The sequence below is a fragment of the Salminus brasiliensis genome, chromosome 19, assembly GCF_030463535.1.
Source record: "Salminus brasiliensis chromosome 19, fSalBra1.hap2, whole genome shotgun sequence".
NCBI lineage: Eukaryota > Metazoa > Chordata > Actinopteri > Characiformes > Bryconidae > Salminus > Salminus brasiliensis.
The window spans coordinates 587,386-600,995 of NC_132896.1; the positions used below are offsets into that span (position 1 = coordinate 587,386).

Sequence of the window (13,610 nt, forward strand, 5' to 3'; positions counted from 1 at the left end):
CAAAGCTAAAATATTTTCTAATTTACTGTATTCATATTTGAATGATACTCACTGGAATAAAACCTGACACAGTGTTCATCTTAGCCAGAAATCATTCATTTAACCAATCATTCAGGTTTCACATGTGATCCGTGCTCTAGTAATGCAGCCAGTACTGACCTCAAACTGACCTCAAATGGGTGTCCCAAAGATGGGATCAGGATGTACCCTGTAAGCAGAAAGGTGTTACTGTGGTCCTGAAAAGTGTTCTTTGACTTGTAACAATGCTGGAAACATTTTGTGCTATATGGCTGTTTGGACCATCTACAGAAGGTTTCCCAACAATCTGAAGAACCATTTCAAATGACCTTTAAACATACCAGTTGTTTAGATTATTTAATTTACATCTACATTATACAAAATCCACAGAAGACGAGCGTCCAGACTTTTTTCTGTCCTACACCGAAGTGGTGGAACGAACTTCCCCTGGGTGTCCAATACTCGCTGTCCTCAAACCCAGACTGAAGACCCTCCTCTTCTGAGAGGACTTGGGTGAAGAGTAGAGTATTATGGTCTCCATATTGACTTGTGTTTAGTAGAGTCTAAGATTAGAGGATCTTTAATTTTTAGTTTATTTAAACTAGCTGAGGTTCTTCTTGGGTAAATAGCAAAGTGCTTTTGAAGGTTGCTCTGGAGAAGAGCGTCTGCTAAATGCCCTAAATGTAAATGTAAATGTAAATTATACCAAGCCTTTAGAAAGAATGCTTAAAATGTTCTGAATGCAACCACACAGTTGTGAAGCATGTTAATGGTGCTATTGACATTCTGGGGGCATTGGTCAGCCCGTAGGGGATTACCAGGTACTCCTAGAGATTTGAGGTGGTGTTAAATGCTGTCTTTCATTGGTCACCATCCCAGTTCTGGATCTTGATGTAGCTGCTGAGGAACTCATACACAGCATGAGTAGAGTTGATTTGAGGTGATTCAAGGTCTCCAGAACTCACCGAACTTTCTGCAGCTGCTGCTGTTGCTGGTTAACTTCCACCTTAGGTGGAAGCAGAATGCAAGACATCAATGATACTCATGGGAATCATAATAATCAGTACTTACTCTGACTGTGACCTTATGCCACCCTCTGCACTCTGCACCGGGTTGTGAAAGTGACAGATCCCACTGTCCTTCCTCTCCACAAAGAAAAATCCCACAGACTCTGGTGAGGTTGATGGCTGCTCACCTCCATGCTTCTTTCCAAGATAATGAGTAGACCCAGGAGTGTGGAGGTGTAGTCCCTGACAACAACTCAGAGGCACTTCCTGATATCAGTCAGTAGCAGGATCACTTATACACCCTCAACATATTTATACCTGCCTTTCTGTTCCTGAGCCTGGACTATTATCCAAAACTGAATGAGAAGCGACTTACAGAAGAACTTCACTGTTTACTGAAGAAGAACCTCAGCTAGTTTAAATAGACTAAAATTTAAAGATCCCGCTAAGTTAAGACGCTACAAAACACCAGTCACTAAGGAGACAACTCTACTATTCATGCCAAGTACTCTCAGAAGAGGAGGGTCTTCAGTCTGGGTTTGAGGACAGTGAGCGTTGGACTCTGCTGTTCGGACACCCAGGGGAAGTTAGTTCCTCCACTTCGGTGCAGGACAGTAAAAAGTCTGGACACTCGTCTTCTGTGGATCTTAAAGGATGGCGGTTCGAGCCGAGCCGTACTTGAAGCTGGAAGTCAGGAGTCAGAAGTCAGGAGTGGAAATACCTGATTAATTGTAGTTTGTTACTGTATGAAAGTATAACTGCAGAAGATTTGCAGGTCTCACTTCATTTGGATAGGAAACACTATGTGTGTTAATAAACACTTTCACCAGAGTTGGGGTTAGTTTCGGGCAAAACACAGCCACATTTTATAGATATTTAGATATTAGTTAAAAATACACTATAGTGCAGTTTCTGCTCTTTTAATTGAGTTAGATTATCAGTTAGACCGTTTCTGATCTCCTCTACTGTGCCTGGTCAGGGTAGTGTTAGTGACAGAAACAGAGCCCTGTAGCAGAGCCCTCGCTGCCTCTCTGTGTAAACAGCTTCCCAGCAGCACTGAGAGAAGCTCATCCTTCCAGCAAACACCCGCAGAATAAAGGCCTCGTGCTTGCTGACCTCTCGGTGCTCAGCTACGTAAATATTTGTCATTTTCTCTGCTCAAGAGCAGCTATTTCATCCCCTCCCATAAAACAAAGCTATTATGATGATTATTCCATTCAGCTGAGGGCTGTTTCGCAGCTATTGTTGTTGGAAGTAGGAATTGAGAGATTCCGTTCTGTAGCTTTGTTGAGCACATCCTCCAATGGTCCAATAATGTTTATATATAAATATGCCCATAGATACTAGCATTACAATAATAATGCCCAATTCACTGAGCAGGCCACTTATCCTGATGAAAGCCACAGAACAGTGGAAAAGTTCCTCTGAACAAATAAGTTTATTATATGTGAGGTTTTGTTTAGCTTCAGTGTTTACATGCTGCATTAAATCGCTGACTTACATTCACTCAGAAAAACTGTATTTATGAATGAAACTCTAAAAACATCCAGTTATCCAATATGAAGCTCATACATTAATATCCAGCTCATAGCATTAATATCTAGTATGAAGCTCTAATAACATTCATATCCAGTATGAAGCTCTAATAACATTAATATCCAGTATGAAGTTCTAATAACATTAATATCCAGTATGAAGCTCTAATATCATTAATATCCAGTATGAAGCTCTAATAAAATTAATATCCAGTATGAAATTCTAATAACATTAATATCCAGTATGAAGTTTTAATAACATTAATATCCTGTATGAAGCTCTAATAACATTAATATCCAGTATGAAGCTCTAATATCATTAATATCCCATATAAAGTTTTAATAACATTAATATCCAGTATGAAGTTCTAATAACATTAATATCCAGAATGAAGTTCTAATAACATTAATACCCAGAATGAAGTTATAATAACATTAATATCCAGTATGAAGCTCTAATATCATTAATATCCAGAATTAAGTTCTAATATCATTAATATCCAGTATGAAGTTCTAATATCATTAATATCCAGTATGAAGCTCTAATAACATTAATATCCACTATGAAGCTCTAATAACATTAATATCCAGTATGAAGCTCTAACATCATTAATATCCAGTATGAAGCTCTAATAACATTAATATCCAGTATGAAGCTCTAATATCATTCATATCCAGTATGCAGTTCTAATAACATTAATATCCAGTATGAAGCTCTAATAACATTAATATTCAGTATGAAGCTCTAATATCAATAATATCCAGTATGAAGCTCTAATAACATTAATATCCAGTATGAAGCTCTAATAACATTAATATCCAGTATGAAGCTCTAACACCATTAATATCCAGTATGAAGCTCTAATATCATTAATATCCAGTATGAAGCTCTAATAACATTAATATCCAGTATGAAGTTCTAATAACATTAATATCCAGTATGAAGCTCTAATATCATTAATATCCAGTATGAAGCTCTAATATCATTAATATCCAGTATGAAGCTCTAACATCATTCATATCCAGTATGAAGCTCTAATAACATTAATATCCAGTATGAAGCTCTAATATCATTAATATCCAGTATGAAGCTCTAATAACATTAATATCCAGTATGAAGCTCTAATAGCATTAATATCCAGTATGAAGCTCTAATATCATTCATATCCAGTATGAAGTTCTAATAACATTAATATCCAGTATGAAGCTCTAATAACATTAATATTCAGTATGAAGCTCTAACATCATTCATATCCAGTATGAAGCTCTAATATCATTAATATCCAGTATGAAGTTCTAATATCATTCATATCCAGTATGAAGCTCTAATAACATTAATATCCAGTATGAAGCTCTAACATCATTAATATCCAGTATGAAGCTCTAATATCATTCATATCCAGTATGAAGTTCTAATAACATTAATATCCAGTATGAAGCTCTAATAACATTAATATTCAGTATGAAGCTCTAATAACATTAATATCCAGTATGAAGCTCTAATATCATTCATATCCAGTATGAAGTTCTAATAACATTAATATCCAGTATGAAGCTCTAATAACATTAATATCCAGTATGAAGCTCTAATATCATTAATATCCAGTATGAAGCTCTAATATCATTCATATCCAGTATGAAGCTCTAATATCATTAATATCCAGTATGAAGCTCTAATATCATTAATATCCAGTATGAAGCTCTAATAACATTAATATCCAGTATGAAGTTCTAATAACATTAATATCCAGTATAAAGCTCTAATAACATTAATATCCAGTATGAAGTTCTTATAACATTAATATCCAGTATGAAGCTCTAATATCATTAATATACAGTATGAAGTGTGTGTGAGTTATCTGTTAGGTTTTGTTGTATTACAGGTGGAGCTGAATCGCTGCTATTATGACAGATTTACTCATGTTTTAACTTAATGGAATCACATCACTGGTGATCATCTCAGCTACACAAATGTGTGATGGAGTGATGGTTGTGGTGGTGGTGGTGGTGGTGGTGGTGGAGGGGGTGGGTGCACAGCGCTGCAGCTCCTGATCCAAATGATGTCCAATTAAGTGACAGCAAAATTCCCTGCTTTCCTCTCAGCCGGGCCATGCCACTGATTAGCCGCCATTGACACTGCGTGGGCAGCAGGTGCCCTTATTGTGGGGATTATCCGACCCGGTGCTTACCTCACTGCTCTTCCTGCGTGCGCTCCTGACCTGTATGTGTCTGCTGACCCCTGGGCTATTAGCATGGTGGGCTCTGCCACAGGGGCCAGCTCTCTGAGGCTAATTGGCCTCCACTTGTGCCAAACATCATCAGCGTTCAAGTCTTTATCACGACGGCATATGCTTTAACCTGCTCGGTCCTGCTGCTCACCCTCACTGCTCTGGGTTTCAGCATTCTTTTTGTTTCAGAGTGAGAATCTTATTTCCCCTTTTCTTTTGAAGAACCCTCAGCTGGATCAGACATATCAAACCTTTAGTTTGGCTGCAGTCGTTTAGCTGCTCTGTTCTTCATCATGCCTTTAATCAGCATCAGTGAATTCTGTTGTACCAGAGTGTATCATCTACACAAAGGTACCAAAAGACGTTCTTTAGAGCAATACCATACACTTCCATTTAGTACTGCAAACGGTTCATTGACTTCCATTTTGGGGATTCCTTGAAAGAGGAGGTTCTCCTTGTATAGTCTTATATGAACGTTCGGACACCCTATGAAATTCAGAGGCTATTGTTTTTGTCAAGGTCTGTTTCCAGCTGTAATTAGGAACTGTCAGCTGAATCAGATTTCTGTTCTCTGGCTCTGACACCCATCAAACATAAGCTCCTCCAACAACCATCTGAAGATCTGAAAACCAAAGTAATCCATGCTCACAATCAATGATGGTGCTGCCCTTTTCCACTGTGAAGGCTGCTTCCACAAACGATCTTAGATCTAAGAGTCATGAGAAGGAAACTTAACCTGCAAACATCACTGAATCCTTCTATAGCTCTTTAGAACATCTAGAGAAGACAGAGGAGTGTCGGAAACGAGTGCTGTGGACTGGTGAGGTCAAAGCGAGCTCTCTGACCACCGTCAGCAGAGAGATGCTTGGAGAGAGGAACTAGATTGCATGGAAAGACTACTTTGCCAACTGTGAAGCATGAGGGTGGATGTATCACGTCACGCCGGCTGTGTTGCTGCCAGTGGCACTGCCAGTGTAGTATGGGTGGAGAGAAGAATGGATTCCACAAAATATTCCTGGATGCAGTTGTCAAACCATCTGTCAAAAGCTGAAGCTAAAGAAAAAGGTTGGCTTCTGCAACAGGATAATGGTCCAAAACCCACCTCATGACCTACCTGAATTAGAAAGAACCCGTTTCATCAGGGTGTAAACTCATCAATAAAGATCCATGTTGTATTGGAAAAAAGGTTCCAGTAACAATAGAGGAACCTTGCTGCGGCTATACAGAACCTCTGTAGTAGTGTCTGGGTAATGTAAAAGTTCTGTTCCAAAAAATGATAATAAAACATGTCCAAGCGGAGAACTATTCAGAAACCTCTGTATTCAGTAGTAGTGTTTACCTGCATCCAGGTGGAGCTGGACTATTTGCAGGTGAAGCTCATTATCAGTGCAGGCTGTATTATCCGGCTGTATGTAGGTTGTTTCTATCAGCCTCAGCTTTTATCTGTATATTTGATCATGGAGTTCCCCTCACTGTGATCGCAGATACAGCCTTCTGCTCTCTTAGGAGTATCAGAGAGAGTCCTCAAAATGGGCTCTGTTTTTTTTTTTCCTGACCCAAAATAAACTTTAGTATGAGTCAACATCAGAACCAGCATCAGAACCAGAATTCAACACCAGAGCCAACATCAGAACCAGCACCAGCACAGTAAGCAGGTCTGTAAAGTTCTGGGCCACGGTAAGGGTGGTGTGTAAAGTTCTGAGTTGTAGTATATTGAGTTGTAGTATATTGGGATTGTAGAGTTCTGAACCACAATTAGGACATTTGTAAAGTTCTGGTCCACGGTAAAGGAGATCTGTAAAGTTCTTGGCCGCAATTAGGAAATGTGTTCCGGGCCACTTAAAGTTCTATTGAAAGTGTGAGTGATCCATTGTGGTTAACATGGGCCACAGCGCTGAGGAAAAAGCCGATGATCCTGGATCTTTACCAGAGGGAAGGGGTTGGAAGGGGAGATGTCCAGGGTCGGAGGGGTCAGCTATAATATTGGCAGCAAGTTTCGTGACCTGGCTGTAATATATGACCTGGAGTGCTGCCAGAGCACACCTTATGATCGTCTCTCTGCTGTAGTGATTATGTGCAGACAGACAGACAAAAAGACTGACAGACAGAAACACAGGCAGATAGATAGACCTCTTGGCATATTGAGAAGTTCTGAAGCGCTTCATTCTCAGCGTTATTAATAAAAACTCATCAGAACGGAGAACCGGGACATTCAGAGCGAATGGCTAGAAGCTAAAATAAGATGTTTAGAGGGAGGGGAGGGGACGTTTGTCTCTAAGTGCAGTAACTGTCCCCAAAGTCTTCTCTGAGTCATCTCTAACTGCTGTCCAAACTCTCCAAACTTCTCCGCTCCTTCAGTCTGAATGTCATTTCCTCTATATGGTCATGCATGTGTGTAATATCCTGTCCACTCCACTGAGTGGGCGGTAAAGTCATCAACACTGCTGAGCTGACAGTGGAAGCGGCTTTATTGGCTGCTGTGCTGGTGTGTACGGCAGTGTTAGTTTGTGTGAGGTCACAGGTGTGAGCGGGAATCCCCTTTAAATCCGTTTCATTAAGTCTCGGCCTTACAGAGGAAATCTTCTCTGAAGCCCCCTAAACAGACAGAGTGAGGGTTCACAGCAGGGGAGATCGATAGGCGCTCGGCCGCCGGCCTCTGTGTGTCTTTAAGCCTCTTATATTTAACTCTTGATTGACCCTTATTGGCACTTATTGACCTGCACATTCCACCTGCTATTTAGATCTGCATTATTGTTGTTGATTCTGAGCATGCCCATGGGTCAGGGCTGACTGTGGAAAGGTCATGACCCCAGCTGCACTGTGGCTTGCATTCTTTGAAATCTATTTTGAAATAAATGTATATATATTTAAAATTCATAATCACACAGTCAGCCATATCATTAAAACCACTGCCAGCTGAAGTGAATACCATCGAACAGTCAGTTCTTGAAGGTGATGAAGGTGATAAAGCAGGAAAAATGGACAAGCGTAAGAATCTGAGACACTTTGACAAGAACCAAACTGTATGGTTCTAGATAGATGACTGGGTCAGAACATCTCCAGAACATCAGGCAAGTCTTGTGGGATGTTCCCAGTATGCACTAGTCAGTACCAACCAAAAGTGCTCCACAGAAGGACAACCGGTGAATCGGCAACAGGGTTATGGGTGCCCAAGGCTCATGGAGGTTCCACATCACTTTTTATCAATTTTAATGGTTTTAATGTTATGGCAGATTGGTGTGTGGAGTTTCTTTATGGAGAGGAATTGAAGTTTCTAATGAAAGTTATCTAATCATGTGTGTGTGTTTGTGTGTGTGTGTGTGTATGTGTGTGTGTGTGTGTGTGTGTGTGTGTGCTTCAGGATGCATGCCATACAGGTGGACTCAGTGCAGCGCTGGATGGAAGATCTGCGTCACATGACAGAGGTGGAGTGTATGTGTGTTCTGCAGTCGAAGCCCATTGGCGTGGATGAGGATTCTCCAGGTGAGCTCATTGTGTCCGGTGTGGGTGCCACCGGTGACCATGTGACCCGGGACAACCTGCAGACACTTCTAAAGAGGGCGCTGGTGGTCAGCACCGAGCTGGGGAAGATGTTCCAGAGGCTGGAGCGGGGTCGCTGGCAGCGTGTCCACAGCACAGCCGTCAGGGCCAACTGCCATGTCCGCTCGCTGGTTCATGAGTACAGCGCTGCCCGGGCAACGCCCGCACACATGCAGAAGGTGAGCAGGTACCTGAGCCTCACAGCAACTGGACACACCTTAAAGGGCAGTAGATCCCTTCGTTACAGAGCCCATAAACTGCATTTCCCTCCCCTGAATTTGCCCTGGCTTTGTCTGAACAGCAGTCTTATAACTTTATTGTGATGGGCGGGGCTAAACTAATGTACGCTAGATAGGAGGCAATATGGACAATATGGTGAATTGTTATACTCTTTCATTAGAGTGAAGATTAATAATGCTTAATAAAAATGCTTAATAATGTATTGTGATATACACCGAGGAGGCGGAGCTACAGTCTCTCATTAGGGTGAATATTAATAACGCTCTAAATGTAGGTATTGTGATATACACTGAGGAGGAGGAGCTACAGTTTCTCATTAGGGTGAATATTAATAACGCTCTAAATGTAGGTATTGTGATATACACTGAGGAGGCGGGGCTACAGTCTCTCATTAGGGTGAATATTAATAACGCTCTAAATGTAGGTATTGTGATATACACTGAGGAGGCGGAGCTACAGTCTCTCATTAGGGTGAATATTAATAACGCTCTAAATGTAGGTATTGTGATATACACTGAGGAGGCGGGGCTACAGTCTCTCATTAGGGTGAATATTAATAACACTCTAAATGTAGGTATTGTAATATACACTGAGGAGGAGGAGCTACAGTCTCTCATTAGGGTGAATATTAATAACGCTCTAAATGTAGGTATTGTGATATACACTGAGGAGGCGGAGCTACAGTCTCTCATTAGGGTGAATATTAATAATAAATGTAGGTATTGTGATATACACTGAGGAGGCGGAGCTACAGTCTCTCATTAGGGTGAATATTAATAATAAATGTAGGTATTGTGGTATACACTGAGGTGGAAAATCAGCTGGCGCCTCCTAAAGGGCAATGAAGTTTCTGCAGAAACACTGAGACTGGTGTGTTTATGAGCAGTTCTCAAACACAGTGTTTTTGTTTGCACTGTACTTTTCTACATTTACTGAAGCTTGGTTTGATTACAGACAGGTCAGCCAGTAAATTGCTGTGGATCAGGAGGGGGCAGTGCGTAATTGAGGTTTACGGTGGGAGTCAGGCTGTCATATCAGAACCTAAAGACCTCCTACACGACACCAAGCGAATGACATCATTTTGCGTCAGAATATTTATGATTCCTGTAAAATCAATCTCAGCTCAGTGTAGTTCTCCTCTGAATTGTGTGTGAATACAGGGTTTACAGCGTCCAGATTGTGTGGAAAACCACTCCTTTAATCAAGGCTTCTAGGAGAACAATCCCCCACTCCGTTAACATTACCTCTGTTAATGAATTGCACACAGATTCAGTGTGCCATGCTCAGTGTTCATAGGCAGTGTTTCGGTGTAGCTGAAGCGCTGCTAGTCAATGCTGCTCAGTGTTGTGTAAATGCTGGCTAAGCGTGGTGTGTCCTCTGTGCTGCAGTATGAAACAGCGCTGCTGGAGAAGTGTATGGAGCTCACCGTTATCACTGAGAGGTAAGAAGCACCTAACTAACGTCTAACGACACACTCAGTCTAACACCTGCTCTAAACATGAAGAGCTTTTCTAAACCCGTCCACTCACCTGGGAAAGGGGGGAGATAAGAAGCTGGTTGGCTTTTGCCCTGTTTGTGCTCGTCTGCTCTGTTTTCTCCGTTTTTTTCCTTGTCTGTTCGTTTTAGTATTCTCGTCAGCACAAGGTTTGTTTTGTTTGTGTTCTTCTCTCCGCCTTAGCCCCGCCCTCTTATTAGTGTTCCCACCTGTGCTTTCTTTGTAGCCCTGTCCTCTCGTTATCTTTGTCAAGTGTTGCTTGTTGGTCTGTGTGTAACTGCTCCCTTTGTGTCAGTGTTCCTGGTCTGGTTGTGTGTGTGTGTGTGTGTGTGTGTTATGCAGCAGGTTCCCCTATGTTTGTTTCGCTTGTTAGTTTTGTTTTCCACTTTGTGTTTCTTCGGTTCCTGTGTTGCTCTGTTTTGTTTTAGGTTTATTAAATTACTTGCATTTACACCTGGCTCCGCCTCCAAGCTTCCAACTGTGACACTGATATGAACACAGGGTACAGGGTGGTTTTATGTTTTGGGAACAGTATGAAAGACTTAAATATTGTATATATGTTGCATATATGGATGTAGTGTAACCATGGAAATGAATGTAGCGTAACCATGAAAATGGATGTAGCGTGACCATGAATATAGATGTAACCTATCCACGGAAATAGATGTACCGTGACCATGACAATGGATCTGGTGGCATAATAGATGTGGCATAATGATGGAGATGGATGTAGTGGAAGCGTGGAAATGGGTGTTCATGGGAATGGATGCCCAACTAAGGAAAGCTGTGATGCAATCTCTTGCTACAGGTCTGTTATAGTGAACCTGCACTGTTTCTATACAGTGTTTCATATATATATATTCTATAACTGTAGATCACTTCCATACTGTACACCTGTGCGTACACGGTATCAGCTTTCATAAGAAGAGTGTGTGTAGAGTGGTTGTTTTCTCTGGCCTGCAGGTGCCTTCACACTGATGACGAGTATTTCCTGAAGTCCATGAAGGAGGCCATTCACGAAATCCTCACTGACGTCAGTGATTCCTTCAGCCAAATGATTGACATGGCCCTAGCCAATGAAATACAGGTAAAGGCATTACTGTAGCTGCACATCATGACCATGACTACATGACCTTACCACCTGGCACTGGGCCAGAGATGTTGGATAGTCATGGGCTTTGACTGAGAGTCATTTTGTGCGTTACTGTAGTGTGTGTTTACGGCTAAACCAGGCAAAGAGCAGTTTAAGCTTTTAGGGAATCTTTGAAGTGTCACGGTTCTATAAAGAACTCCAGAAGAACCTGCTGTTCTGTGAGTTATGAGTTATGCTGAAATTTGGGAGAAGTTCATCCCCATGTCAAACACATGCTGCACCCACCTCCACCCCATCTCCCCCTTCACTCACCACACCAATGAAGGGTTTGGTTTCTTGAGCAGACCACAGGAAAGCCGACTCAGACCCCAGGCCCAAAATATTCTCTGAGTTCGCCCTCCCGTTTCATCTGAGGGCGTGGTCTGCTCTAATTTAAATGTATATATTTTTATATATACATAAGTGTCTATGTATGAAAGTCTTATGGTCACTGTCAGCTACAACACAGGAGGTAAACAGACAGTAGAACAGAAGTTATACCACTTTTATCTGATACACCCTGTAGTACTGTAGTAATTAGTGTAGTGAGTACTGTAGTAATTAGTGTAGTCGGTATTGTAGTAATTAGTGTAGTAAGTACTGTAGTAAGTACTGTAGTAATAAGTGTTGTAATTAGTGTAGTGAGAACTGTAGTAAGTAGTGTAGTAATTAGTGTAGTGAGTACTGTAGTAATTAGTTTAGTAGGTACTGTAGTAATTAGTGTAGTGAGTACTGTAGTAATTAGTGTAGTCGGTACTGTAGTAATTAGTGTAGTAGGTACTGTAGTAATTAGTGTAGTGAGTACTGTAGTAATTAGTGTAGTAAGTACTGTAGTAATTAGTTTAGTAGGTACTGTAGTAATTAGTGTAGTGAGTACTGTAGTAATTAGTGTAGTCGGTACTGTAGTAATTAGTGTAGTAGGTGCTGTAGTAATTAGTGTAGTGAGTACTGTAGTAATTAGTGTAGTAAGTACTGTAGTAATTAGTTTAGTAGGTGCTGTAGTAATTAGTTTAGTAGGTACTGTAGTAATTAGTGTAGTGAGTACTGTAGTAATTAGTGTGGTAGGTACTGTAGTAATTAGATATGCTGATGTGTGTGTTTGTTTAAACAGATCCTGATTAAACAGGTCGAGGAATCAGACGATGTGTTCATCATTGAGAACGCCATCAGCAACCTGCTGTCCCTCACTCAGGATGGACCACAGCTCTGCAGCATCATTGCCAAGGTAAAGACAAGACACACACATATACAATCATACACACACACACACACACATATACAATCATACACACACATACACACTCATACACACATATATAATCATACACACACAGACATATACAATCATACACACATACACACACATATACAATCATACACACAGACATATACAATCATACACACACACACGTATACAATCATACACACATACACACATATACAATCATACAAACACATACACACTCATACACACATATACAATCATACACACATACACACACATATACAATCATACACACACATACACACTCATACACACATATACAATCATACACACAGACATATACAATCATACACACACACACATACAGTGAGTCCAAGAAGTATTTGATCCCTTGCTGATTTTCTTTGTTTGCCCACTAATAAAGACACTATCCTTCTGCACTTTTAATGGTAGATATATTCTAACATGGAGAGACAGAATATCAAGACAAAAATCCAGAATATAATTTTAAAGAATATATTTTAATTAATTTGTATTTCAATGAGGAAAATAAGTATTTGATCCCTCTTGCCAAACACACTCAATACTTAGTGGCAAAGCCTTTGTTTGCAAGCACAGCGGTGAGACGTTTGTTGTAGTTAACCACAAGTTTAGCACACACACCAGGGGGAATTTTGGCCCACTCTTCTTTGCAGATCCTCTCTAAATCATGAAGGTTGGTGGGCTGTCGCTTGGCAACTCTGACCTTCAGCTCCCTCCATAGATTTTCGATCGGATTGAGGTCTGGCGACTGGCTGGGCCACTCCATGACCTTAATGTGATTTTTCTTGAGCCAATCCTTTGTTGCCTTTGCTGTATGTTTAGGGTCGTTATCATGTTGGAAGACCCAACCACGGCCCATTTTCAGATCCCTGGCAGAGGGGAGGAGGTTGTCCCTCAGGATTGTGCGGTACATGGCTCCATCCATCTTCCCAGTGATGCGGTGAAGTAGCCCTGTACCCTTGGCAGAGAAACACCCCCAAAACATTATGCTTCCACCTCCATGCTTGACGGTGGGCACAGTGTTCTTGGGGTCATAGGCAGCATTTTTCTTCCTCAACACATGGCGGGTGGAGTTGAGGCCAAAAAGTTCAATTTTGGTCTCGTCTGACCACAAAACCTTCTCCCAATAACTTGGTTCATCTTTCAAA

The 13,610-nt window shown here is 41.0% G+C and overlaps 1 protein-coding gene across 1 annotated transcript in view; it reads left to right on the forward strand.

The window, feature by feature from the left end:
* LOC140541510 (protein inscuteable homolog) overlaps nt 1-13,610 on the forward strand; it is a 34,519-nt gene that overhangs the window by 12,812 nt on the left and 8,097 nt on the right. The window contains exons 2-6 of the mRNA XM_072664176.1: nt 1,541-1,646; nt 8,150-8,507; nt 9,957-10,009; nt 11,027-11,150; nt 12,307-12,420. Coding sequence (XP_072520277.1) covers nt 1,541-1,646; nt 8,150-8,507; nt 9,957-10,009; nt 11,027-11,150; nt 12,307-12,420 — 755 coding nt within the window. The remainder of the gene's footprint in view (nt 1-1,540; nt 1,647-8,149; nt 8,508-9,956; nt 10,010-11,026; nt 11,151-12,306; nt 12,421-13,610) is intronic.